Source organism: Mobula birostris, chromosome 23 (assembly GCF_030028105.1).
Source record: "Mobula birostris isolate sMobBir1 chromosome 23, sMobBir1.hap1, whole genome shotgun sequence".
Taxonomy (NCBI): domain Eukaryota; kingdom Metazoa; phylum Chordata; class Chondrichthyes; order Myliobatiformes; family Myliobatidae; genus Mobula; species Mobula birostris.
In genome coordinates, this window is record NC_092392.1 from 17100965 (window position 1) to 17126228 (window position 25264).

General features: G+C 40.6%; 1 protein-coding gene across 2 annotated transcripts in view; it reads right to left on the minus strand.

The window, feature by feature from the left end:
* The window catches only part of sema3c (sema domain, immunoglobulin domain (Ig), short basic domain, secreted, (semaphorin) 3C), a 101436-nt gene that overhangs the window by 60628 nt on the left and 15544 nt on the right, over positions 1–25264 (minus strand). For both annotated transcript variants that reach the window (XM_072241610.1, XM_072241611.1), the window contains exon 2: positions 21393–21531. In XM_072241610.1, coding sequence (XP_072097711.1) covers positions 21393–21531 — 139 coding nt within the window. The remainder of the gene's footprint in view (positions 1–21392; positions 21532–25264) is intronic.

Here is a 25264-nt window from a genome sequence, read left to right on the forward strand (position 1 = left end):
GAAGCAGTTTTGTAAGGAGGAATGGCCTAATCTCCCCCAAGCCGATGTGTAGGAGTGATCAACAGTTACCAGAAACATTAGGTCGAAGTTATTTCTATACAAGGGGGGTCATACCAGTTACTGAAAGCAAAGATTCACAACTTTTTCCAACAAGTACACTTAATATTGGATAATTTTTCTCAATAAATAAATGAACAAGTATAATGTTTTTGTGCTATTTATTTAATTGGGTTCTCTTTATCTAGTTTTAGGACTTACGTGAAGATCTGATCACATTTTAGATTATACTTATGCAAAAATAGAGAAAATTTTACAAGGTTCACATACTTTCTAGCACCAGTGTAAAACTGGGTTAAGAGTCCATAAAAGGCCATTGCTGCATTCACTATCACCTCTGCCACATTTGGCAGGATCATGCTTTTTAGGTTTACTGGGATTTCCTCACCCCAAGCTTTCCCAAGTAAATCACTACTTTAAAAAAACAGCTTTTCTCCCAAAGCAGTGTCAGTGATAATAATGTCTGTGTCTTTGACACCCATGCCTGCTTAATTTCCAGATTAAAGACAACGTTGGCAAAATGGCATCGATGTTTATCAGAACTGTATAGAGAATCTGGGAGAGTACCGTCAGCTTCACTGATAAGTGTTAGATTTGTGAGATGCAAAAAATGCCCGAAATCAAACAGTTTTGCTTCAAGGTTCAAAGTTCAAAGTAAATTAATTACTGCATCAAAGCACATATATGTCACCATATACAACCCTGAGATCTGTTTTCTTGCAAGCAAACTTAGTAAATCTAATAATCATAATAGAATCAGTGAAAGATCATACCCAACAGGGTGGGCAGCGTGTGCAAATACAACATACTTTGTAAATGCAAAACAAAATAATAACAATAATAATATTATTAATAATGGTAGTAATAATAAAATAATAATAATAAATAAGCAGTAAATATTGAGAACATGAGATGAAGAGGTCTTGAAAGCGAGTCCATAGGTTGTGGGAACAGTTCAGTGATGGGGCAAGTGAAGTTATCCCCTCTGGTACAAGAGTCTGATGGTTGAGGGGTGATAACTCTTCCTGAACTTGGTGGTGTGAGTCCTGAGGCTCCTGTACCTTCTACCTGGTGGCACAAGTGTTAAGAGACCTGGGAGGTAGCGGTCCCTGATGATAGCTGCTGCTTTCCTACAACAATGCTCAGTGTAAATGTGCTCAATGGTGGGAGGACTTTACCCGTGATGAACTGGGCCATATCCTCTACTTCATGTTTGCTTTTTTGTTCAGGGGCTTTGTGTTTCCAGACCGAGCCATGCTGCAGCCAATCAATACACTCTCCAATACAAATCTAAAGAAGTTTGTCAAAGTTTTAGATGTCATGCCAAATCTTTGTAGACTCCTAAAGAAGTAGAGGTACTGCTGTGTTTTCTTCACAATTACACTTATGTGCTGGGTTTTAATACTTGCGGAAAAGGATGTAGTTTCTCAGAGTTTGGTCCAAAGTCACATTTAATTTCTCTGAGATTCCAGACACTTGGATCAAATCCAGAGCGCTCCGTCATGGCAGCTAGGTGAGTAGATTAAACATAAGTGCTTCCAGCCAAGTCCACACTTCGTTAATGTGTGAGTTAGCATCAGGAACATATAAATGAAAGCTGTTGAATGGTTACAACTCCAAACTTTTTCATCAATATTCTTCAGGGAATGGAGTTTTTCACCTGTGTCTGGCCTGGTCAAAAGTTCTTCTATTTTGAACCCTGACCCCTCTCAGGTCAGCATTAAGTGTTGACTTGCGAATGTTGCCCAAGAACATAAACAAACGGGTTCACAAGAGCAGACCTTCCGACTCGTTTGTCAGCAGATTCCTGCTTTTCTCCGTGTTGATCATCTCATTGGCACGGTATTTGCTGGTCCCGAAGCACTGCTTTCCTCGGGATGAGAATTCCTTCAGAACACCATCAACTGAGGGTGCTCAACATTTGGGAGGATTTCACCACACCAGAAGCCAGAGGTTATGTCATACAGATCACAGAGAAACGACACGGAAAGTTCATCATTTTTGTGGCCAGAACTTGAGCTGTTACAGCTTCTGATGCTTTCATTATAGTAGGACCACTCTTCAGTACAGACAGCAATGCAACTGATGCTGGAAACTGGAGAACAGTTTTGAGTTTTACCACCACCCCCTTTACTTATCTCTTGTTAAGTAAGCTGCACCTGAATTTCTTAGTAAATGAGAAACTGGGAACATTGAAAAGCATGTGTTCGTTTTAGCCCTATTCTGGGTGTGCTTCTTCTTGCTGACAGTCACAACTACTTCCCTGAACAAATCAATGGCTCAATTTTAAAGGGTTTATTGGAACACAATCAAGGTACTTAAAGATTGATTAGGCTGCATTTTGACGCTTATCTATCACTGTACCCCAGAAAAGCAAAACACAAGAAATTCTGCAGATGCTGGAAATCTTGAGGAACATGCACAAGATGCTATACCTACCCCTACACCCACCTCCCTCACCACAATTCAGGGCCCCAACCTGTCCTTCCAGGTGAGGCCGCACTTCACTTCTGAGTGTGTCGGGGGTCATCTATTGTATCCCGTGCCCCCGATCCAGCCTCCTCCGTACCAGTGAGACCCGATGCAGATTCAGGGACTGCTTCATCAACCATTTTCACTCCATCCACCACAAAAGGCAGTATCCTCAGGTGATTATCCATTTTATTTCAACTTCGGATCCCCATTCTGACATGCCGGCCCACGCGCTCTTGTATTGTCATGATGAGGCCATACCCTGCTTGGAGGGGCAACACCTTGTATTCTATCTGGCTAGCCTCCAACCTGATGGCATGATCATCAATTTATCTAACTAACAATGATGTCTCCCTCCTCCCCTTCTCTCTTTTACCATTACCCATACTGGTGCCCCTTCTCTTTTCTCTTCTCCTCACCTGCACCTCATGGAAACCTGATTCTGATGTTCCTCTGGTGCCCCTCCTCCTTCCCTTTCTTCCATGGTCCATTATCATCTCCTACCAGATTCCATCTTCTTCAACCCCTGCCTCTTTCACTCATCACCTCCCAGCTTCTTACTTCATACTGCTCCTATCTCTTCACCTGGTTTCATCTATCACCTGCCAGCTTTTACTCCTTCTCTTCCCCCCATCTTCTTATTTTGGCTTGTGCACCCCCCTTTCCAGTCTTGATGAATGATTTTGGCCTGAATTAATGACTGTTTACCTCCCTCTATAGATGCTGCCTACTTGCTGAGTTCCTCCAGCATTTTGTGCATGTTACTCAGAAAAATACAAGGTTGTAACCTAACGAAGGCATTAATATAAACATGTCTATATTACTTGAGCCAATTAAACTGTCTACCAATTGAATGGGATTAAAATCAGACTAATAATCTTTCCATCTTTTTTTTAATGAGAAAAGCCTTGTGCATTTCCATTCTGAAATATACTTTAACATTTACAAGGTGAAAAACTCCACAACAAATGAAATCATGTGTTGAAAGCAATATAATTAAGCCTTTAAAACAAATTACAACCCAACTCCCTCTCCACATGTGCCAGACAATATTGGTCTTTGATAAAGTTCAGCTCAGTGATCCAATGACTTGTCAATGTTATGACCAAACCGTCAAGGGAAAAGATTTCTGAAAGTGTGTTTGGTCTTTCTTCACAGCTGGTAAGCAGGCCACAGCTCTGCTGCCTGGTGTTCGGATAAGGTTTGTTTTGTTACAGGAGTGTGAAACAGTCAACATTTCTGCTCTCACAGATTGCACAATGCAACCCATGTTTCAGGACAAGACTGGAGAGATGGCATTATGAGAGGATGTGCAAAGTGGTTCTGGTATTAACTTATGTGAGGATTTCTTGCTAAGGAACATCACAAGAATGTGGCGAGGATAGGTACAGTGTTGCTTTTGTTGAAAGCCAGGCACTTCTTGAAAGTATGACGTGTGAATTTCCTTTATATGGCACTAAATTTATGTTAGAAGCAACATACCTCTTTGCTTTTATACAAGCATAATAGAGTGCCAATGTGGAATTTTTACACTGACTAACAGTGGCTGGTGCTGGGGCAATTTCCTGTGGAATACGTACATTTTGATCTTCTTCCACCTTCAGGAAGTAAAGAGTCTGAGTGATACCCGGCTGTGTAACCACACACATACGTTCAGTCAGCCCTGCTATTTCAGTTACAGGTTTTCAGTGTCAATTGGCTGATCAGTTTTCATGGTCAGAGTGCCACAGGTTCCTGCTACACACAGTCAGATCTATCTTGCAAAAAGTTTCTATGTTCCTGAGGAGTCCTGACAGGAAAGTGAATAAAACCTTCTGGCGCAGAAAGAAATACTGCCAGGTTTGTAAACACCATTTCCTGCCAGTTGTTACCTGCTGGAGTTGAACAGATTGTATGACAAAGCGTGGAACTTGGACATGAGACAGGAATATGAGCCTTTCCTCTGACAGCCTCAAAACATTGATAGGAAGCCTGGTAACATTTCCCAGCTCGATTTCATGTGACATCTACTGTTCCCAAACGTGATTCAGAGTTTTTCCTGGAACCTAGAGCTGACTGCTTCTGGGAGAGACAATGGATCAGTAGGGTCTTTTTCCATTTTCACACAGGATGCTGTCGCATTAGCCGGTGACGATGGTAAACTAGAGACACAAGAGAAATTGTAGATGCCAGACACCTGGAGCAACAGACACAAAATGCTGGAAGAACTCAGCGGTTCAGGCAGCACCTACGGAGGGAAATAAACAGTCAAGGTTTCAGCAGACACCATTCATCAGGACATCACCAGGATTCTGATGAAGGGTCTCGGCCTGAGATGTTGGACTGCTCATTTCCCTCCATAAATGCTGTCTTAACTGCTGAGTTCTGCAAAGATTTTGTGGGTTTTGCTACATTGGCAAATTAGTTGTCAAATTGCAAGTAAAATGATAATGAGACTACCAGCTACAGAATAGAATACTCTCAAATAACCCTACCCATTTCCCTGGTACAGTGTTCTTCATGTTGAGCATCTACCTTCTCTCTGTGTGCCTCTAATGCCTTTATTATAGTTCCTCTGCCTGACACACCAATATAAACAGTTTCCGTTTTCATCGTAACAAGTTTCTTACAAAAATTTGATTCTATTAATGCAGCCCCTATGGACTGTTACATCTTTGGATTAGTGACCTTGATTAGTTTTATTATCTTTCTCACATCTTATGCTTTTGAATAAAACCTACATTTTAAATTCCAGACTAAGGAATGGAACCTCACTGGCTGTTCCTTGTACAAGTGTAAGCTTTGGGCAGGTGATCTCAGCTCCTCCTTTCCACCCTTGCTGCCTTCGCTATTTGCCATTCTGTCCTTTGGGCCTTCAAATCCAAGTTAGCTGCTCCTTTCCACTTCAGGCCTTGAATTTTAGTTACCACGTTTCCTCCCTTACCTTCCCCCTCCTTGCTGCTTGGCCCTTAGTTGTACCTACTCAGCCAACTCCTTAGGACTGCATTTACTCAACCTCCTGCCACCTGCACCCAGTTTTCCATTGGCAATAGATATTAGCTCAATTGAGTTTGATCAGGCACACCTCTCATGTCATTATTACGGTTTCTTTGCCTGACACACTAATCTAAGCAGTCTGCATTTTCTTAGCAATAAAGTTCTTTCAAAATTTATATTCCCATTGCTCAGTTTACTTATTGTCCCCATGTTCCACTCACGTTCCAGGCCTCGCTGCCACAGCTGGACTGTAACATATGCCAATCCACAATCAGAGACTAGGTCTCAGGAGGGTAGATTCTGAGGCCCCAGCTCTGGACTGTCCTGACAGCCATTAGATATCAATGACCTTGGATCTTCCATTAAGTCTTTCTAATGATCAAAGACACTCAAGATTGCTTTAAACAATGCAAGTAAGAAATATTAAATTGAAAGAGTAAAGGAATACAGAAAACTTAACAAAATGTAATGGCAGCAGCATTTAATGCTTTCATTCTAATTTGGTTGGAGTTGTGTACATCCGAGCTTGAGGGGCCAGATGCTAAGTGCTTGTGCCATGGCAATGGTTGAGCCATTGTCCTAATCAGGCATCCCACGGAGCTGTTGTCCTTGATTCCAAGGGGCCACCTGAAAAGAAGCAGCAACTGATTTTCAGCATGGTGCTGAGTTTAGCAGGGTATGGGAATCAGGTACATTTGGTATTTGATCCCCAGGGCATTCCTGACTGCCACACTGTAATGCACAGGTGCAGATGTCAGAAATTAATTGTCTCACCAGGAACACCTCACTCCCGTGTCTATTTCTATTAGACTTGCACCAGAGTAAATTCTGTGGAGACTCAATTTAAAGCGATGTTGGCAACACAAAAGGCAAGCAGCCTTGCACCCTGAAGGCATGTGACCATAGTGTTTGAGCCTCAGATTTCAGGTAGCTTCACTCCACAGGCCGTGCAATCTCAATTTTAATAGGAGCTGAAGTCTCATCAGGCTCTGAGCTGGGCTTAACTTCACAGAAGTGAACCAGATATAATTGATCACGCAAAAGGTTCACATTGAGCCTTACTACAATAATGTGAAGTATTTCTCTTCCAACAAGGTTCTAAACAGGATATGGAATTCACTGCAAAGCCCATGAGTTATTAATTCACTTGTTTGGCAGTTTACCCCAATTTGTCAAATTCACCATGAGCTGCTTAATTCACGGATTATAGCGAAAATCATATTAAAAAAAGGTATCGTTTTTCCTGTCAGAGCAAAATACAGTGGGTAAATTAGACGTAATTATCTGGCACAACGTTCAAGAATCAGAACAATTAAGAGTTGAAGAGTTAGTTGATAATGCCTGCTACATTTTCTATAAATCCACTTAATCGGTAGTGAGTTCATTTCAAGATCTTGTACCGCAATTATAAACCTGGAAATTACGGTAATGTCAAGGGTAAAACCAGGCTCTATATTACATATATATAATATAAATTCATGTGGATTGCACTATATATATAGTAATGCTCTGTAACATGCACTTGTACTGAATGCTGGGTATTGACCCATTGTTGCCTTTCCCCAAGTAATGGTTTTAGAAATTTATTCCAAGAATGTGCACTAGTAAGAGTGCACACTCAATCACAGGGTACCACATATGGCAATATCATCAAGAGCCTTCTCAAAAGTGGATCATTTCTGCCCAGTGAGCGTTGCTGGGAGGACTGCCATTCAGTTTTTAAACCAACGCTGGGATTACGTTGGAATTTTCCTGTGCACGACGCTGCGTCATTGATCTTGGACAGGCAGAAATTGCAAATCCTAACAAATATTTTTATAACCTATGCTAAAAGGATCATTTAGTTGATGCTCTTTATCCAGTGGCGGTATTTTATTGGAGTTTTGTCCATTTACTTAACCCATTAATATCTCTCCCACTAAATGCATTTCACCCTTATACTTGGATGCATCGTTTCCTACCCATAAGAATTTGAATGAGACATTTCTAAATAAGGTGAATAATTGCAGCCCAACATAGATTCCTGCAGTCATGTCCTGCCAAGTTGACTGTCTGCCTGTTATTCCAGTTCTCTATTGCATGCTCTTTAGTCCGAGCCTAGTTACTAGTGGGAGCTTGGTGAACTGTCAGGAAGTCCTCGAGACTTTGTAAAACTCCTCGGGAAGTGGAAATAGGCTGTTGACAAGGCATTAATTAAAATGTTGTGGATCATCTAGAAATTAAGAGGAATGGATATCTTTTGTATTGGAAAATGGAATGTCATGGTTTAATTGTTCTTTGGAACAGAGTCTTGTTCTGAATATTTTGGCGTGGGAATGTTATATATTGAGTGTTTGAAGCTGGCTGGATTATCATTATACTTAAAATGTGTAGCTAACAGTAATAAATGTTTTGGTGATCAGAATGTTAAAAGTGGTCAGAGAACTGCCACACGATAAGTTCTTTTCAAAAAGTTCCTGTTCACAGAAATCACTGTGCATTTCATCATTTTCTATAAAACAAACCAGGCCCCACTCGCAGGGAAGGAAGCTCCAACCTGATAACACGGCTCAGACCTCTTCGTAGCTTTGCCTGTTAGGTATTCTTTCTCCAAAGCTTTGGTGCGTGGTACGGTGTGCTACTGTCTTCTTTTGTTATTGAGGCAGGAGACTCGCTGCCAGCCTGTTCTAGGACCCTGCAAGTAGAACATGTGCTCAGACGGAAAGGTTTATTGTGGGTCTGTTTCAACTAAAACATTGCAGGGCTGCAGAGGAAATGTGCAGCAGGAACAGAATCTATGTTTGTGTTAATGACTGTTTTTAAAAGAGCGTTCTCTTTTGAGCTGCACAGGAGAGTGTCAACTAGACCTGCTCACAGCAGGCGTGGAAAGGTTGAGTGGATGGCGTTTGGATTAGATTCCATCACAAGGATGAATAAGTTATGTACTTTATGAAAGAAATAGAACATTTGCAGGCATGGCTTCTATGAAGAATTCAAATAAAGTTTAGGAGAGAATTATTCAGGAGAAATGTTTGTCTTTGCTGTTAGAACTGGACATGCAAGTGCATGTCTGTGGTAGTTGGACTTCACATAGGATCTGAATGTGGGGCATGAGCTGGTACTCATGCCTGTGCTGGATGCGGGTGAACAACCTGCGGCTAATTAGGTTAATTGGAGTAGCAAGAAGGCCGAGTCTGATTAAAAGGATGAATCACATTATATTGTGGCTTCCAGAAAGTCAGAATTTTCCACAGTGTTTGACAACTGGTGATGTTCAGTCTCTGTGGTAATGTAGGAGACTCAGCTGCCAGTTTGCACACAGCAAGTTCCCTCGACCTGCAATGTGAGTTATGTGACATTGCTTAAAGCCCCTGTATATCTCAAAGCACTTTACAGCATGATTTAAGGACTGTCAGGTCATAAATATGATAACCAATTTAATAAGTATAGAGTATAATAACAAAGCCACACAACCCTAATGTGATAATGACTGTTCTAGTGATACTGGCACAGAGGAATAACTTTGCCTAGGTGACAGGAATCAATCCTCAGCAATTCCTTAAAAGAGTGCTATAATTTATGTCCACCTGAGAGAGGATATGGGGGTTTGTTTAACATCTCATTTGACAAATAGCATCTCTAATTGATCAGTTCCTTTTTACTACTGAATAAGCACATGCTGATATGCCTACATCTTTACATTCAGACATATCCATAATCTTCTGATGGAAGAGGTGAGTCCATTACCAGTTAAATCACAGCTGACGTTTCACTGTCAGAACAAGGACATATGGCTTCTAAATGGGGCTAGTAATGCCTGGTTTGTTTGATTACTCAGAGGCAATCATACAGCTTGAAGAAAAAGATTGAACTAATGGGAAAAATCAGGATACTATACTGATCAAGGAACAACTCTAAGTGAAGGCAAACATTAAAAAAGAGATTCCAAGTAATCATCTAGTCAGCTGCCCTGTGTTTGGAGTTCTAGTTAGTAAGAACTTGATTAAGTTATAGTTCCTCCAGCTGACTTTGAGTGTGGAACAATAAAGAAGGTGATAAATGTTTAAATTTAATGTATAGTATACAATGTTTATGTTACATTTTAGCTGAGCTAAAGGAAAATATTTTGTTCTTTTACCTTCATTCACAGGATAATTCCTAACCATTTCATGGTTGTATGCAAAGATATGGGCAGGCTTGTTAATTATTTAACTTCCATGGGACAATGGCCCATTTTTTGTAGTTTGGTGGAATGGAAGGTGAGACATTGTTGAGAAGAATTATTTGTTCTCTTTCAAGTTCTATTTCAGCATCTTAAAAAGCTACCCAATTCACTCAATACCAGCAATATTGACAGTGCAGCAATCCATCGTACACACAAGAAATTCTGCAGTTGCTGGAAATCCAAAGCAACACACACAAAATGCTGGACGAACTCAGGAGGTCAGGCAGCATCTATGGAATTGAATAAACAGTCAACGTTTCGGGCCGAGACTCTTCATTTGGACTGGAGAGGAAGGGGGAAGATGCCAGAATAAAAAGATGAGGAGAGGGGAGGGGAGGGGAGGAAGAATAGCTGCAAGGTGTTTGTGAAGCTAGTTGGGTAGGAAAGGTAAAGGGCTGGAGAGTAAGGAATCTGATAGGAGAGGAGAGTGGACCACAAGAGAAAGAAAAGGAGGAGAGGATGGGGGGGGGGTGATAGGCAGGTGAGAAGAGGTAAGAGGCCAGAATGGGGAATAGAAAAGGGGAGGAGGAGAGATTTTTTTTAGTGAAAGGAGAATGAATCCATTATATGCATTATTTCTTCACATATTGTACAGAATTACTGTATTATGTTTGGACACAGCCTCAGATATAAGATTCAGTCAACAGGCATAATGCATATTAACATAAAGCAATAAGTTACTTCATATAAGTTAGTATTAATCATATCAACAAACAAATTAGCTGTCCTTCTTGCCGGAAATAAAAATATCAAGCACATTGTACATCGGAAACATTAACATCCTGGATTCTGGTCCTGGGCCACTCAACACTTTGAAGCAGCTGTGGAAAGGCCAGTCCCCCTCGACGTACAGGAATAAGGTATTAAAAAGGAGACAAATTAATAGACTGGGTGCAGTTCCTGGAATGAACCATGCACAGAGATTAGAATCTATTAAAGAGAAGCCTGGCTGCTGATCAATTCTGTATATTAACATTCAGGATGCAGAAGCTCGAATGATTTTTGAAAATCGTGCATATTTTTTGTGTCTTTGTTTGAATTATTAAGCTTATTCAAATAATCTCACATGTCTGAGTAGAATAAAATTTCTTGAGAATTCTTTCCCTCTGGAAGACTCCTATCACAAATGCCGATGATGTACTTTAACCCGAATAAACCTAGCAATGCACTAGCTGTTCTACGGAACTTTACTTCTCCAACTATTTTTGTCAGTGTTTAATGAATTCACATTTAAAAATATATCATAGGAAGATGCAAAGATACATATTGTTTTGATGCAATCTGCGAAACTAATTAATAGATGCTTTTTTAAAAATCATTGTATTTGTAATTTCCTGTAATTTCCATTGCATCACATGTGCCATTTACGGAGCCTTCACTCAGTTAAGTCTGCTACTGTGTTCTCCTAGAGAATGATTCCCTTGTGTAAAAGCTGGGCCGTCGGTGTATGTAACATTGTGCAGATTGTGGAGGAGGAAGTTCTTCAACAATACACTGACTTCTTAATCTTTTGACCTCTGTTAACCTTTGCTTCTGTGCTGGCAACCAAGATTCCTTTCTATTGACATATTAGAAACAAGACTGAATGGGTGAAAGCATTAGCAATAAAAATCTGTTTGAATGCTGACCATAATCAAGAGCTGAAAAATCAATATGGTGATGCAGAATGTAACTAATCACAATGTGATTAAATGCAAAATCATCATAATCCAAAATTGGATATCACAAATCCAACTTTGAACCGAAGAAATACTAGACTGGGATAAGGTGGATCGATTTTTTGAATTAAATTCAGTGACATGTCCATGATTCTGGTACCCAATTGTATATCTGTAAAATGTACAATAAAATGCTTGTATGTCAGGGTATGTCTTTTTTCTGTAGTTTCTCTACATTTCATTTATGTAGGTATTAAATTGTTAATGTCAATCTTAAAATTGTACAGGAGAGCTTCAGTACAAAAGTACATAATATTTTTTAAGAAACAGGAGCAAGTATAGGCCATTTGACTCTGAGCCTGCCCCATTACACATTGATATTAAGGTTGATCTTCTACCTTGTGCAGTTAACCACTCTATCCCTATGTTCTCCTGTTCTAAAATCTATTACTTTTTCACAGCACTCAATAACAGCTCACTAGGAGAGGAAATTCCCAAAATTCATGACCATTTGAGTGGAGAAATTTCTCCTCCTCTCCAAGATAAATTTTCATTCCTTATCTGGGGAGATCAAAGCTGTCTCCATTTGTAGTTTCACTGAGGCCCTGTACAAAAGGTGAAAGATCACCTTGAGCTAATCTGGTGGAACTAATATTAACCACTGGTTGCATTCATCTATCATGCTTCCATCCTTAGTAACTTCAGTACACATGGCAATCAATATTCTTAAAAGCATGTATGCCAATGACTAGAGATGAACAGATCACCTTTTTACATTACCCATTATTGTATAAGAATTGGCATATAATGTTAATTTCCTAATTGCTAGCTCTGCATTCAGTTTCCCTGATCCATTGAGAGATGCACTGAGACACTTCAGCCCAAAATGCTGACTCTATTCCTTTCCCAAGATGCTGCCAGACCCATTGATATCCTCTAGCATTTTGTATGTGTTATTTCTCATTTATTTTTATATTACTTTGTTTTTGTAAAAGCCCCTGTTTATTATTTATCTATCCCTTTTTACACATACATGTACATGTACATTTTCATAGCTCAAGCTTTCGAGCACTGTATTAACCCACTATTCTTTGCTGAGTTCTAATATCCTCACAATGTTCAGACTTACTACATTTTCTGCCCACATTACATCCTGTAATCTAATACTCTGTTGGGTCTACAGATAGCTGAAGTGTTACATAGAAACATAGAAAATAGGTGCAGGAGTAGGCCATTCGGCCCTTTGAGCCTGCACCGCCATTCAATGTGATCATGGCTGATCATCCATGTACGTGCCTTCTCTCCATACCCATTGATCCCTTTAGCCACAAGGGCCATATCTAACTCCCTCTTAAATATGGCCAATGAACTGGCCTCAACTGTTTCCTGTGGCAGAGAACTCTCTGTGTGAAGTAGTTTTTCCTCATCTCGGTCCTAAAAGGCTTCCCCTTTATCCTTAAGCTGTGACCCCTCGTTCTGGACTTCCCCAACATTGGGAACAATTTTCCTGCATCTAGCCTGTCCAATCCCTTTAGAATTTTATACGTTTCAATAAGATCCCCCCCTCAGTCTTCTAAATTCCAGTGAGTATAAGATTAGTCGATCCAGTCTTTCATCATATGAAAGTCCTGCCATCCCAGGAATCAATCTGGTGAACCTTCTTTGTACTCCCTCTATGGCAAGAATGTCTTTCCTCAGATTAGGGGACCAAAACTGCACACAATACTCCAGGTGTGGTCTCACCAAGGCCTTGTACAACTGCAGTAGTACCTCCCTGCTCCTGTACTTGAATCCTCTTGCTATGAATGCCAGCATACCATTCACCTTTTTCACCACCTGCTGTACCTGCATGCCCACTTCCAATGACTGGTGTACAATGACTCCCAGGTCTCATTGCACCTCCCCTTTTCCTAATCAGCCACCATTCAGATAATAATCTGTTTTCCTGTTCTTGCCACCAAAGTGGATAAACTCACATTTATCCACATTAAATTGCAATGTTGAGATGAAATTACTGGTGACCTTTATTTTTTTTCCCCCTTTCTTTGCAACTGGAAAACGTAGGCATGCTATTGGTTCCACATCTGAACCAAAACCAGCAAATAACTTGAATTTATTGAATTCAATAGAAGGCGGAAATACATTTCTCAAAATATATCTTGGTAGCAAGTTCATTTTACATGCCGGAAAATTCTATTCTGTAACATTTCTTGATTCTTTATTCCTACTGATGCAGTACATAATGTAGCCTGCGGGTTCTGTCATAACCACATTGCTCTCTTGCTAACTCAAAATTAAATTAAATTAATGATGTTATTGCACCTTGGCTTGGTTATTGGTCTTGTTTCAAATTGCCGCTATGAAGTATTTTAACTTCATATAAAGGAACTGTGAAAAGATAGATGTTTCATGGAGACTGTATCCCACTAGAGTTAAGTTCAGAAAACAATAGGAAAGATGAGGTTGAGACTTTAAGAATCATGTCCAAGAAATTTCTGTGCTGTTAGTTCACCATATTTGATTTTGGATGAACGCTGGAAATCCATAAAAGCTTGGAAGTCTCCACATGGTGCTGCTCAATGCGAATTATTTTTAAATTGCCTCTTTCTTCCTGTAACAATCAGCTTGATCGTCAGAAACACAGGAAAAGGCCATTTAAATGGAAAAATATATTTGATAAATATCATCTCAGGTTCCCTTGATGCACAATGATGGCCTAAATACAATTGACTCCTTCCTGCGATATAAATGTCAAAATATTGATATAACACATCAAATAATTCGCCAGTTGTGCATCTCAAGTCCCAGAAGTAGCACTCCACCTTGGAGAAATCCAAGTATTTTAGGGTTAGTGCTAGAATCTGGCACCGAGGTGAAAGATGAGTCATGATTGTAATGAGCGTCAGAAAAGGCATGAGGGGCCAAGCAGCTTTCTCTTGCTTTTATTTCATATTACGTCCTCAAATGTACTGCCAGTGATGAAATATCTACAAAAAGGGTCCAATGTTTAGAATCTCAAACAACGGTTAGAACACAAGGGGACTGTATAAAGGTGAATCTGCTCAGCACCAAAGTAAAATAATACAGGCACAAGCAATCTGAAATGAAAACAGAAAGTGTTGCACATAACTCAACAGGTCAGGCACATCTGTGGAAGGAGAAGGAACGTTAATGTTTGAGGTCCATGACCCCAATCAACGGATATCAACCTGAAACATTAAATCTCTTTCTCTTACTGTGGATAATGTCTAGCCTTCCTTGTTTCAGTATTTTATTTTTATTTCTGTATTAACAAGCTATTTGATTGGCTGAAATTATATGATTTAATTCCTAGCAAAGCAACGAATTGGGTCAGTTGATTGAGTAGTGGGGCCTGAGACAAAATGCTCAAATCCTTCAGTAGCAGAGAACTGCAGGCTATTGAAGCTTGGCGTCTTATCTAGGAATTGGCAATGTGGATCAGTGCTGCACGCACTAGGCACTTATATATCTGATAAGCTCAATCATTTCTCTCCCTTCAGACAAGTGCCAACCCTTACAGAATTTGTGTATGTGCTCCGTCAATTAAAGGCACATGTTTCTTGTCTAACTACCATTACTAATAACTTTGCCCTCTTAAACGGTAATGGGTGATTTAATTGATTAATGGAGAAACAGAGAGGGAAAAAAAAACGTGGGAAGTTTTAATGACCCTTACTCATTTTTCAAATCTAATGATTGCTCAGAAATCAGATGTGCAATATACTGATAAAAAATATCAGAAAAATAAAGAGACATATAAACATAAAGCAATTCTGTTTAATAGTAGCATCTGAAGTGTTAATAGGCACATTATTTGTTCAGTAACAGTTCTCCATTGGAGCTGAAGAACTAATGAGGTGGGCAGTTTGAGGGTTAAAGAAATCCTGTGGTCTGTTGATATAGGATCAGCATTTATTAAAAATGGCTGCAAAGTCCATTTAAACTGATTCTGAATTGTAAAACCACGAGAGTTTGTTATTTCTGTAACATAAGCAATTATTCTTTAGGAAAATTCTACAGAACGACCACAAATAAAACTTAAGTCAGAGGACCCACCCCTGTTGCCCTCCCCCCACTCTCTATAGTTGGTTCATTGTAAGGAAAATATGATACCTCTAGAACAGAAAATTACTTCAGTTCTTCTGCTGCAGCAGGAAGCTTGATGGGGTTGTGAAAACGTACACAACTTAACGAGTATATGCTACTGCAATTGAGTCTGCTCCCTTACACTTGTGCAAGGCTGTACTATTGTGCACATCACTGAATTGTACTGGGGAGTGTTGTCAACGCAGCGACTATGCACTTCCCTCTTCTCTCTCACTGTCATGAGTGCCGTAGCTTTGAGACCCATAATTATGCGATAGAATGGCTCAAATGGTTCACCTGATACAACTTTAATAAATGGTTATAGCAAATTACAATCAAAAAGTGATTTGCAGCCCTTTGAGTGCATTGGCTCTGGTTAGAGCTACAGCATTTCGCTTTCCCCGTGACCCAACATGCGTCTCCTTTGGATATTTAGCAAATCCCTTTTGCAAGGAGGCAATGAATCTGTAACCCAATGAATCTGTAATCTGTTTGTTCAGGCTGAGTTTACTAATTCTATGCAATTTACTGTGTTAAAAAAATGTTTCCAATGGGTCTTCTGGTCCCTGTGATTGACCTTCAGTCACTGTTAACCGAAGATACCAAATGGGATATACCACCCTCCCCGCCCCCCATAAGCACATGGTCAGAATGCAATGTCAAGCTACATCTGTCTGCAATGTTAACACACTAAGTGGAGTGTGTACTGTATCTTTTACACGAGGAAATCTGCAGATGCTGGAGATTCAAGCAGCACACACAAAATGCTGGTGGAACGCAGCAGGCCAGGCAGCATCTATAGGAAGAAGTACAGTCGACGTTTCGGGCCGAGACCCTTTGTCAGGACTAACTGAAAGAAGAGCTCGTAAGAGATTTTAAAGTGGGAGGGGGAGGGGGAGATCCGAAATGATAGGAGAAGACAGGAGGGGGAGGGATGGAGCCAAGAGCTGGACAGGTGATTGGCAAAAGGGATATGAGAGGATCATGGGACAGGAGGCCTAGGGAGAAAGAAAAGCCGGAGGGGAGCACCAGAGGAAGATGGAGAGCAGGCAAGGAGTTGTTGAGAGAGGGACAGAGAAAGAGAAAAAAGAGAGAGAAAGAGAAAAATAGGAATAAATAAGTAAGTAAGTAAGTAAGGGATGGGGCAAGAAGGGGAGAAGGGGCATTAACGGAAGTTAGAGAAGTCAATGTTCATGCCATCAGGTTGGAGGCTACCCAGATGGAATATAAGGTGTTGTTTCTCCAACCTGAATGTGGCTTCATCTTGACAGTAGAGGAGGACATGGATAGACATATCAGAATGGGAATGGGACGTGGAATTTAAATGTGTGGCCACTGGGAGATTCTGATTTCTCTGGCGGGCAGTGCATAGGTGTTCAGCGAAATGGTCTCCTAGTCTGTGTCGGGTCTCACCAATATATAGAAGGCCGCACTGGGAGCACCGGATGCAGTATATCACACCAGCCGACTCACAGGTGAAGTGTCGCCTCACCTGGAAGGACTGTCTGGGGCCCTGAATGGTGGTGAGGGAGGAAGTATAAGGGCATGTGTAGCACTTGTTCCGCTTACAAGGATAAGTGCCGGGAGGGAGATCGGTGGGAAGGGATGGGGGTATGAATGGACAAGGGAGTCACGTAGGGAGCAATCCCTGCGGAAAGCAGAAATGTGGGGAGGAGGAAAAGATGTGCTTGGTGGTGGGATCCTGTTGGAGGTGGCCGTTTCACTGAACACCTACGCTCTGTCTGCCAGAGAAAGCAGGATCTCCCAGTGGCCATACGTTTTAATTCCACGTCCCATTCTCATTCTGATATGTCTATCCACGGCCTCCTCTACTGTCAAGATAAAACCACACTCAAGTTGGAGGAACACCACCTTATATTCCATCTGGGTAGCCTCCAACCTGATGGCATGAACATTGACTTCTCTAACTTCCCTTAATGCCCCTCCTCCCCTTCTTACCCCATCCCTTATTTATTTATTTACTTACTTTTTTTCCTTTTTTCCTCTCTCTCTCTTTTCTCTCTGTCCCTCTCACAATAACTCCTTGCCTGCTCTCCATCTTCCTCTGGTGCTCCCCTCCCCCTTTCTTCCCCCCTAGGCCTCCCGTCCCATGATCCTCTCCCTTCTCCAGCCTTGTATCCCTTTTGCCAATCACCTGTCCAGCTCTTGGCTCCATCCCTCCCCCTCCTGTCTTCTCCTATCATTTCAGATCTCCCCCTTCCCCTCCCACTTTCAAATCTCTTACTAGCTCTTCTTTCAGTTAGTCTTGATGAAGGGTCTCGGCCCGAAACGTCGACTGTGCTTCTTCCTATGGATGCTGTCTGGCCTGCTGCATTCCACCAGCATTTTGTGTGTGTTGACTGTATCTTTTACCATTGGTTCCTTGCAAAAGTGTTTACTCACTTCCTAACTGCCCTCTTGCAAGGTAAAGTGAAAGATACTCAGCTTTCCTAAGCTGAGTTTCACCAGTGAGATTTCATCCCTTGTGCAATAGTGGTGGTAAATGTCTCCAGTTTTACCCTGAACAGGGCCTGGAGCACATTACTGCCCTGGGATCCACTTTTGCTATTCTAGCTAGGCACTAATAAAGGCAGACACAGAAACTGGACAGAAAACTCAAACCAGTCTCTGCCTCTCTTGCCAATCCCTCGGTTTTTTTTGTGTGCTTTATATTCTGTGTTTTTTTGCTTTTTTTTTGTTGCTGTTTGTGAGATTTTGTTTCTTTTGTGTGTGTGTGTGGGAGGGGAGGTGGATGTTTTTCTTTGAATGGGTCCATGGTTTTCTTTATTTCGTGGCTGTCTGTGGGAAAGACAAATCTCAGGGTTGTATACTGCATACATACTTTGAAAATAAATGCATTTTGAATCTTTGAGCCAAGCTTCAGCTCCCACTATAATCTTGCCAGGCACTAATAAAGAAAGAAACAGAAAATAGAGAGAAACCTCAAACTAGCCTCTGCCTCTCTTGCCAAACCCTCAGTTCCTACTATAACTTTGATAGCCACTGGTAATTTGCTCCATAGCCTTAAGACTGAAGTTGTGGCAGCTGGCAGGGGGGCACTGCCATATTGAAGCAAGGACATGTCATGTTGAGTGAAGGTGATCTCCAGGCTACAACCCTTCTTCCCCTCTACTCTTCCAATGGACTACCATCTGCACATTCCCCAGGCCACTCTCGAAAGAGAGTGCAACTGACTCTCTGGAAGATTGAAATGAGGTCCGTGTCCTTTCCTGCTACTCCTTGCAGAGCTTGGCGACTTTAAAAATAAATTGCAAGCAAATTTATGGAATTGTATTAGAAGCCATCATAAATCAATAAATAATTAACATGCTTTTCATGAATGCTCTTTTGATGATGCTGGTGGAAGGTCCTGTTTGTTCATGAACATGAGCTCAGTGTGTGAAGTTAAGGACAGGTATTACCTGGCGTGTGAAGCGGCAACTTAGTAATACTCACATCAAATTATTTGACTGTTTTGCATTCTTCCATCTTAGTAAACACCAATGTTCCTACACGGTGTCAGTTGGCAGGTTTTACATTACAGATGCCTACGTGTGCGTTAACCACCATATTGGCATCAATGGTAGAAAACAAAAAGCACCGACTGCAAAGCTGGGTTTTGCAGCCTGTCCATGCCTCAACTCCAGGGTTATCTGCCAGAGACAATGGATACATCAGCCAGACCTTACATCAGCAGACAATGTACACTGGCAAGATCAGACAGGTCAAGGACAACTCAGCCCAGTGATTCATTAAAGGATGCTACTTGCCTCCAATCCAACTGGCTCCAACTTGTCAGCTCAAATTCCTCGCACTTGATTCAAGACATGGTTGTAATTTATGGAGTTCCATCAGGAGCAGAACACCCCCAGAGTGGAATGTTGAGTCAAAAGATAATATTTCTCCATGGAGAACAGATGCACTATTGAATCTTCTTTTCTTTATTTGTTCTGGGGATGCTGACACCACTGGGCATGCTGGCTTTTGTATTTTTATTTAGAGATACAGTGTGGAAAGTCCCTGTCTCACTGTGCAGCCCAGCAACCCAGCTATCAACCCTTAGCCTAATCACAGGAATTTACACTGACTCATTAATCCACTAACAAGTACTTCTTCGGACTGTGGAAGGAAACCATAGCACCTGGAGGAAACTCACGCACTCACAGGAAAGACCCCACCTAACTATGCATGAACTGAGGAAGCAGTTAAGGATCAATCACAGCGATGGATCTGCAGTCACTCGGACTCCAGACTGGGTAGAGCATAAGGACATAAGAAATAGGAGCAGGAGTAGGCCATCCGGCCCATTGAGCCTGCTCCACCATTCAATAAAATCATGGCCGATCTGTCTGTAAACTCAGATCCATCTTCCTGCCTTTTCCCCATAACCCTTAATTCCCCTATTATGTAAAAATCCATCTAACTGTATCTTAAATATCTTTAGTGAAGAAGCCTTAACTGCTTCCCTAGGCAGAGAATTCCACAGATTCACCACTGTCTGGGAAAAACAGTTTCTCCTCATCTCCGTCCTAAATCTTATCCCCTGAATCTTGAGGCAATGTCCCCTAGTTCTAGTCTCACCTACCACTGGAAACACCTTTCCTACTTCTATCTTATCTATCCCTTTCAAAATTTTGTATGTTTCTATAAGATCCCCTCTCATTCTTCTGAATTCCTGAGAATATAGTCCCAGGCGACTCAATCTCTCCTCATAGGTTAACCCCTTCATCTCTGGAATCATCCTGGTGAACCTCTTCTGCACTGCCTCCAAAGCCAGTATATCCTTCCTCAAGTATGGAGATCAGAACTGCACACAGTACTCCAGGTGCGGCCTCACCAGTACCCTGTATAGTTGCAGCATAACCTCCAGTAGGAAGGTAGTTTTCTTCTCTGAGGGACATTTTAGGGATCCTTTGAGATATGTTCAGTCTTATTTAAATTATGTAAAATACTTCCCTGATCTACATATGTAAATTTCAGCTAGCAAATAAAAGATTGTAAAAATACATTTTTTTTTTCATTACAGCCACTTTCCAACACAGTAGAATGAGTCTTCATGGTAATCACTGTGTCTCTATGTCTAATCCAATCCATTACTGAATGGATACCAGAACTTCAGCTCTTGGTTCTGTGCTGATGACTTCTGGGATGGTGGTTTTTAGTGAGTGTCCCTACTTCACTCTGCCTCCACCCCCTGCAGCCCCATCCTTTTCATCTTCCAAACTTTGAATTTAAAGATCGGTACAAGTATAAAACCTCTCAATGTACAGGACCAAACACCCCACATATTGGTATAGAGATAGTTATGGTCACAGAAAGAACAATAATCTTTCAGTTTGCCAAATTGCTCATGAGTTTTTGAATCCTTCAATCACACTCAAGAATTTCATTCCCAACTGCAAGTCAAAGAAATCTTTTGTTCTTCCAAGTCCTGTCACTTTCAACTCCTTGCATTTATTGTGTCTCCTTCAGCACAAGATTGGAATGGATCAATCATACTGACTTTGCCAATATCATGACAATAAAATCTCCAAAGTTCCAGAGAGTATTACCTTTTCTAAGTAAATATAAATGACACATAGTGGATTTAATATAAAAGGCTAATATGTGGATACAATTCAGATGTTGATTTGGCTCATGGACATTTCACTTACTGCTTGGGTAACTCCTGATCAACAGTTATCAGCTCACAGATTATGCCCGACACAGCATTATGGAAAAGCTTGCTGCTCTACACTACATGCTTTCAGCTCGATAACCTGTACGAAAATGGATTCATGGTCTTTCCCATTCTCCATCCTAGATTGACATTTTTAATCTAGGTCTTTAGCAGCATCTTTGTTTAACAGAATCTCGAACACACCAAGATATTTAATAGTTTCAAACATAGAAATGGATATTTTTTATGTTGCACTGACCTTTAGCTGTGAGATACACTCGTGGCAAAGTCTGCTGCAGGCCAAAGACGTTGTTGTACTCCAGAAAGACTCCCAGAACCATAAGAAGAAATAATTTTGCCATTTTTGAGCTGTAATTATTAGGTCCAGATAAAATAGTCTGCAGGAAAATGAAGGCACAGCTGTTAACAAAGATATTTTTAACAACATACTTGACAACTTGATAAGACATCTGAAAAGTTATACTTTTTATTTATTAACATGCTTTGTCTTCAGTAAAATATTGCTTGATCTAGGGTGCAATCAAAACAGGAGGTTTAAAATGTTATGAATATGTATTAATGTTCCCACAAAATGAATTATCCCTTAACAAATCTGCAGGAATGACCTTATTGCCTCTGGAATCTTGTTGAGCTTCCAAACATGACTATAGACGATGAGAAATCAGGCGATGCACTAAACTCAACTGCTAAAATGAACTCAAGTAATAAAAAGGTCTGTTTCACTTCTATAATATTGTGTCGCTCTAGTTTAATAGCTATATCTCGTGCCACCTCTGGAGTTTAAACCTTGGTAAGGTTATCGTTCTGCCAGCACTGTTGATATGATCTCTCCAGTTATTGACACTACACATTTGACAGGTCTGTCTCTGAGGGTTAAGCAGTGATTCCATCAATCACATGAGCAGTAGGCCAGTGCAAGTGAAAATCTCATATTCCCCTTTATCATTGAGAGAGCCCATTAAACTCATTCCCTTTTGACCTTTCTAACATGCTCATCAGCCTCCTCTGATCCTTTGCCATACACTTCAACTGGGAATAATTTACAGTCACAAATTACCATACAAACATCACAGCTTTGGAATATGGCAGGAAACTAGAGCACCTAGAGCCACAGGAGAAGATATCCTTCTTTGCACAGATAACTTCCAAGGTCAATATTGAAGCCTAGTGCATCCAGGTGAGAGACTGCAGTGCTCATTATTATTCCACGGTGCAATCTCAATAAACACTTTCTATTTCCTTGTTTTGAGAACAACTGATTGCCTCGGAAACTGTATCAAACTACAGTCAACCCCGTATTCAACCTGACATTTGTTAGTCACTTGGGTGAACTCCACGCTTGACTTAATCATTCAGCGGGACTAAGCTCTTAAAAATTTGTATGAATTTATCATTGACAAAATACTTTTTGTAAGAAGACACCTTAGAAGTAATCACCTGATTTCTTAAAACAAATACAAATTGAAAATGATTGTCAACAAATCAATGGTAAAGGAAAAGCTGTGACGTAAAGAGGGAAGATAAATTTGAATCATCTTTAGGTAGCAAATAAGCGCAAAAGGATTGGAACCCCCCCCCCCCCATTAATTATATTTGAGAGGTTTAGTCGCAGAGCTTTGGGGGCTTTCATCCTAGACGACATATGGCAAGCAGATTTAAAAGCTGCTATCGTGATTCAAAGTTACAACTTAATATCCTACTACATCCATTTGTCATTTATGGAAAACATGTAAGGTGAGTGTCTTATGAACATTCATATTGGAATGTAAGAAATTCAATCAATATTAAATCCAACGTTCATCACTGAATTCTCTTATCCTAGCTTTCCATTTCTAAGCCATTGCCTTTGCCTGTTGGAAATCACATCATCTACATTGCATTTATATTGATAATGGATACAAATATACATTAGCACTAATTTGTGAAATAAATTTGGTCATCATGGGATTGTTTGCAGGATCCTGAGTTTCAAATGGGACCATAGGTCAAAAGTATTACTCTGATTTTGTAACTGATACTTCCCAGGGACTACAAGATCATACGGTTCTCTCATAGTATTTCATTCCCAGCAACACAAAGGCTTAATATAACCTTGCTGACAGCAGAGTTTTAATTTTACTATCTAGATGAAGACAAAGGCAAACTGAAAGTTGAAAGAACAGGGTAGACTGAGGGTTGGCATAAAAAGTATAGGAAGCTTGTCACAATAATCTCATGGTAATTTTTGACACCACAACAGAACCACAGATGGCTGGGTGTGTGTTCCAAGGCTTAGTTATTATCTTGCAGCACAGATTGCATTACAATGTTTATGAAAATTCATCTGATCTCAAGAGTACATTATAACTTGAACATATTCATCCAGCCTTTTTCGAAAACATCTCACCTACATCTCAAGGTGTATTTCTGTAGACAAATACCCTCCAAAATTGGAAACAGGCTCTTTAGTCCAATGTCCACAAAGACCAAGATTCTCCTTTAAGTTAGTCCCATTTTCCCACCTTTGCCGCATATCCCTCCAACCTTTCCTGTACGTACACCTGTCCATTTATACTTGAAATATTAACATACAGTATCTGCCTCAACTACTTCCCTTGACACCATGAACAAGTTTTTCCATGTTCATGTTGTCAATTAGCATAAATAAATTTTCTCTCATAAACAAAAATCAGAACACTACAGATGCTGGAAATCTGAAATGAAAACAGAAAGTACTGAACAAGTTGGCTGACATCTGTGGTGAGGGAAACAACATCAAGGCTTCAGATTAATAGCCTTGAATCCACCTACCAAGCGATAACATCAATAGTTGTTGGATGAGTCAAGCACCTTCAATTCCTTTTATACCTTATATTCTGTTGTAAATCATTAAACTGAATCATAGAGTCATGTTTTGCAGGAGTCAGGTCAATGAAACTACAGGTAATGATAGCCTCAGCCAGGAGTATCAACTGTTTATTCTTTTCCATAGATGCTGCCAGGCCTGCTGAGTTCCTCCAGCATTTTGTGCGTGTGGCTTTGGATTACCAGCATCTGCAGATTTTCTTACGCTTGTGATTCTACTATAAGTGATGAACTTGTTTAACCAACAATTGTGAATGTCAATGAAGAAATCTAATGGTTACTGGTTACTGCCAGCAGGTGGTTGTTGAGGAGATGATAACTGGGAGTGCTTCTCCATTGTTTTCATTGGAGAGGATTAGCTATGTGGGACAGAGGTAACCATTTAGGTTTTTATTTAAAGCACTTTGTTCATGCTTAAAGCATCTTAAAGTATTTTTACCTCCTGTATCTTTTGCAATTTTTAAAACATTTTACAAAAAGTTCTGTTGATTGTTTCTGAATGAGGTATGCAGCCCTTGACAATTCAGACTAGGGCAGCTCATGTGGTTTAGCTAGTTGTTCATTTTTTCTCCTTTTCAGGGCATCTCTCTGAAGAATTGGGCCAACTTAGCACTGGTGTTCCAGTAGAAACATCATCTCAGGTAGATGGATACACTTTTACGGCTAGTTGGTTAGTGAATGGCAAGTACTCGTTGGAGTGTCCTATAGCAGAGGGAAGGAAGGATGTGGGGAAACTGAATTTATGGCTTTTTGCTTTCACACTGGGATGAAGGTTTTGCAGACAGTCCATGTAGAAGTGAGCTCAGTGTGTTATCTCCCGTCTTCTTCATTCCACTGAAGCTGGCAGGAGGGCATTGCCTGCATAATGCAATGTTGTGCAGCATACAGTTGCCAATAACTAATCTCAAGACCCACCCTGCCCAGTACTGCAGGAGTGGTTCAGGCTGTAAAACTTTGCTTCAGCATTTCAGCCATCTGCTTGAATAGATTTTGTGGGTCAGCATGTCATCTATTGTCATTGCCCTTGAAGTCCAGTAACTTTTGGGTTCAAATGGTGTCCCAAATGTAGCTACAATTGTAAACCAACACGGAAAGACGGCATCATGGCTGCTGTAAGGATCCCAGGCATTAACCTGTATTTGCACCAATTGGGTTGGAGTTTTGATTAGTTCTGGTGTCAGATAGAATTGGCATCCAACATTCAAAGTGATGTGTATATAGTCAAAGGCACCTTATTCCATGAAAAAAAGCTGCAAATCTACAAAT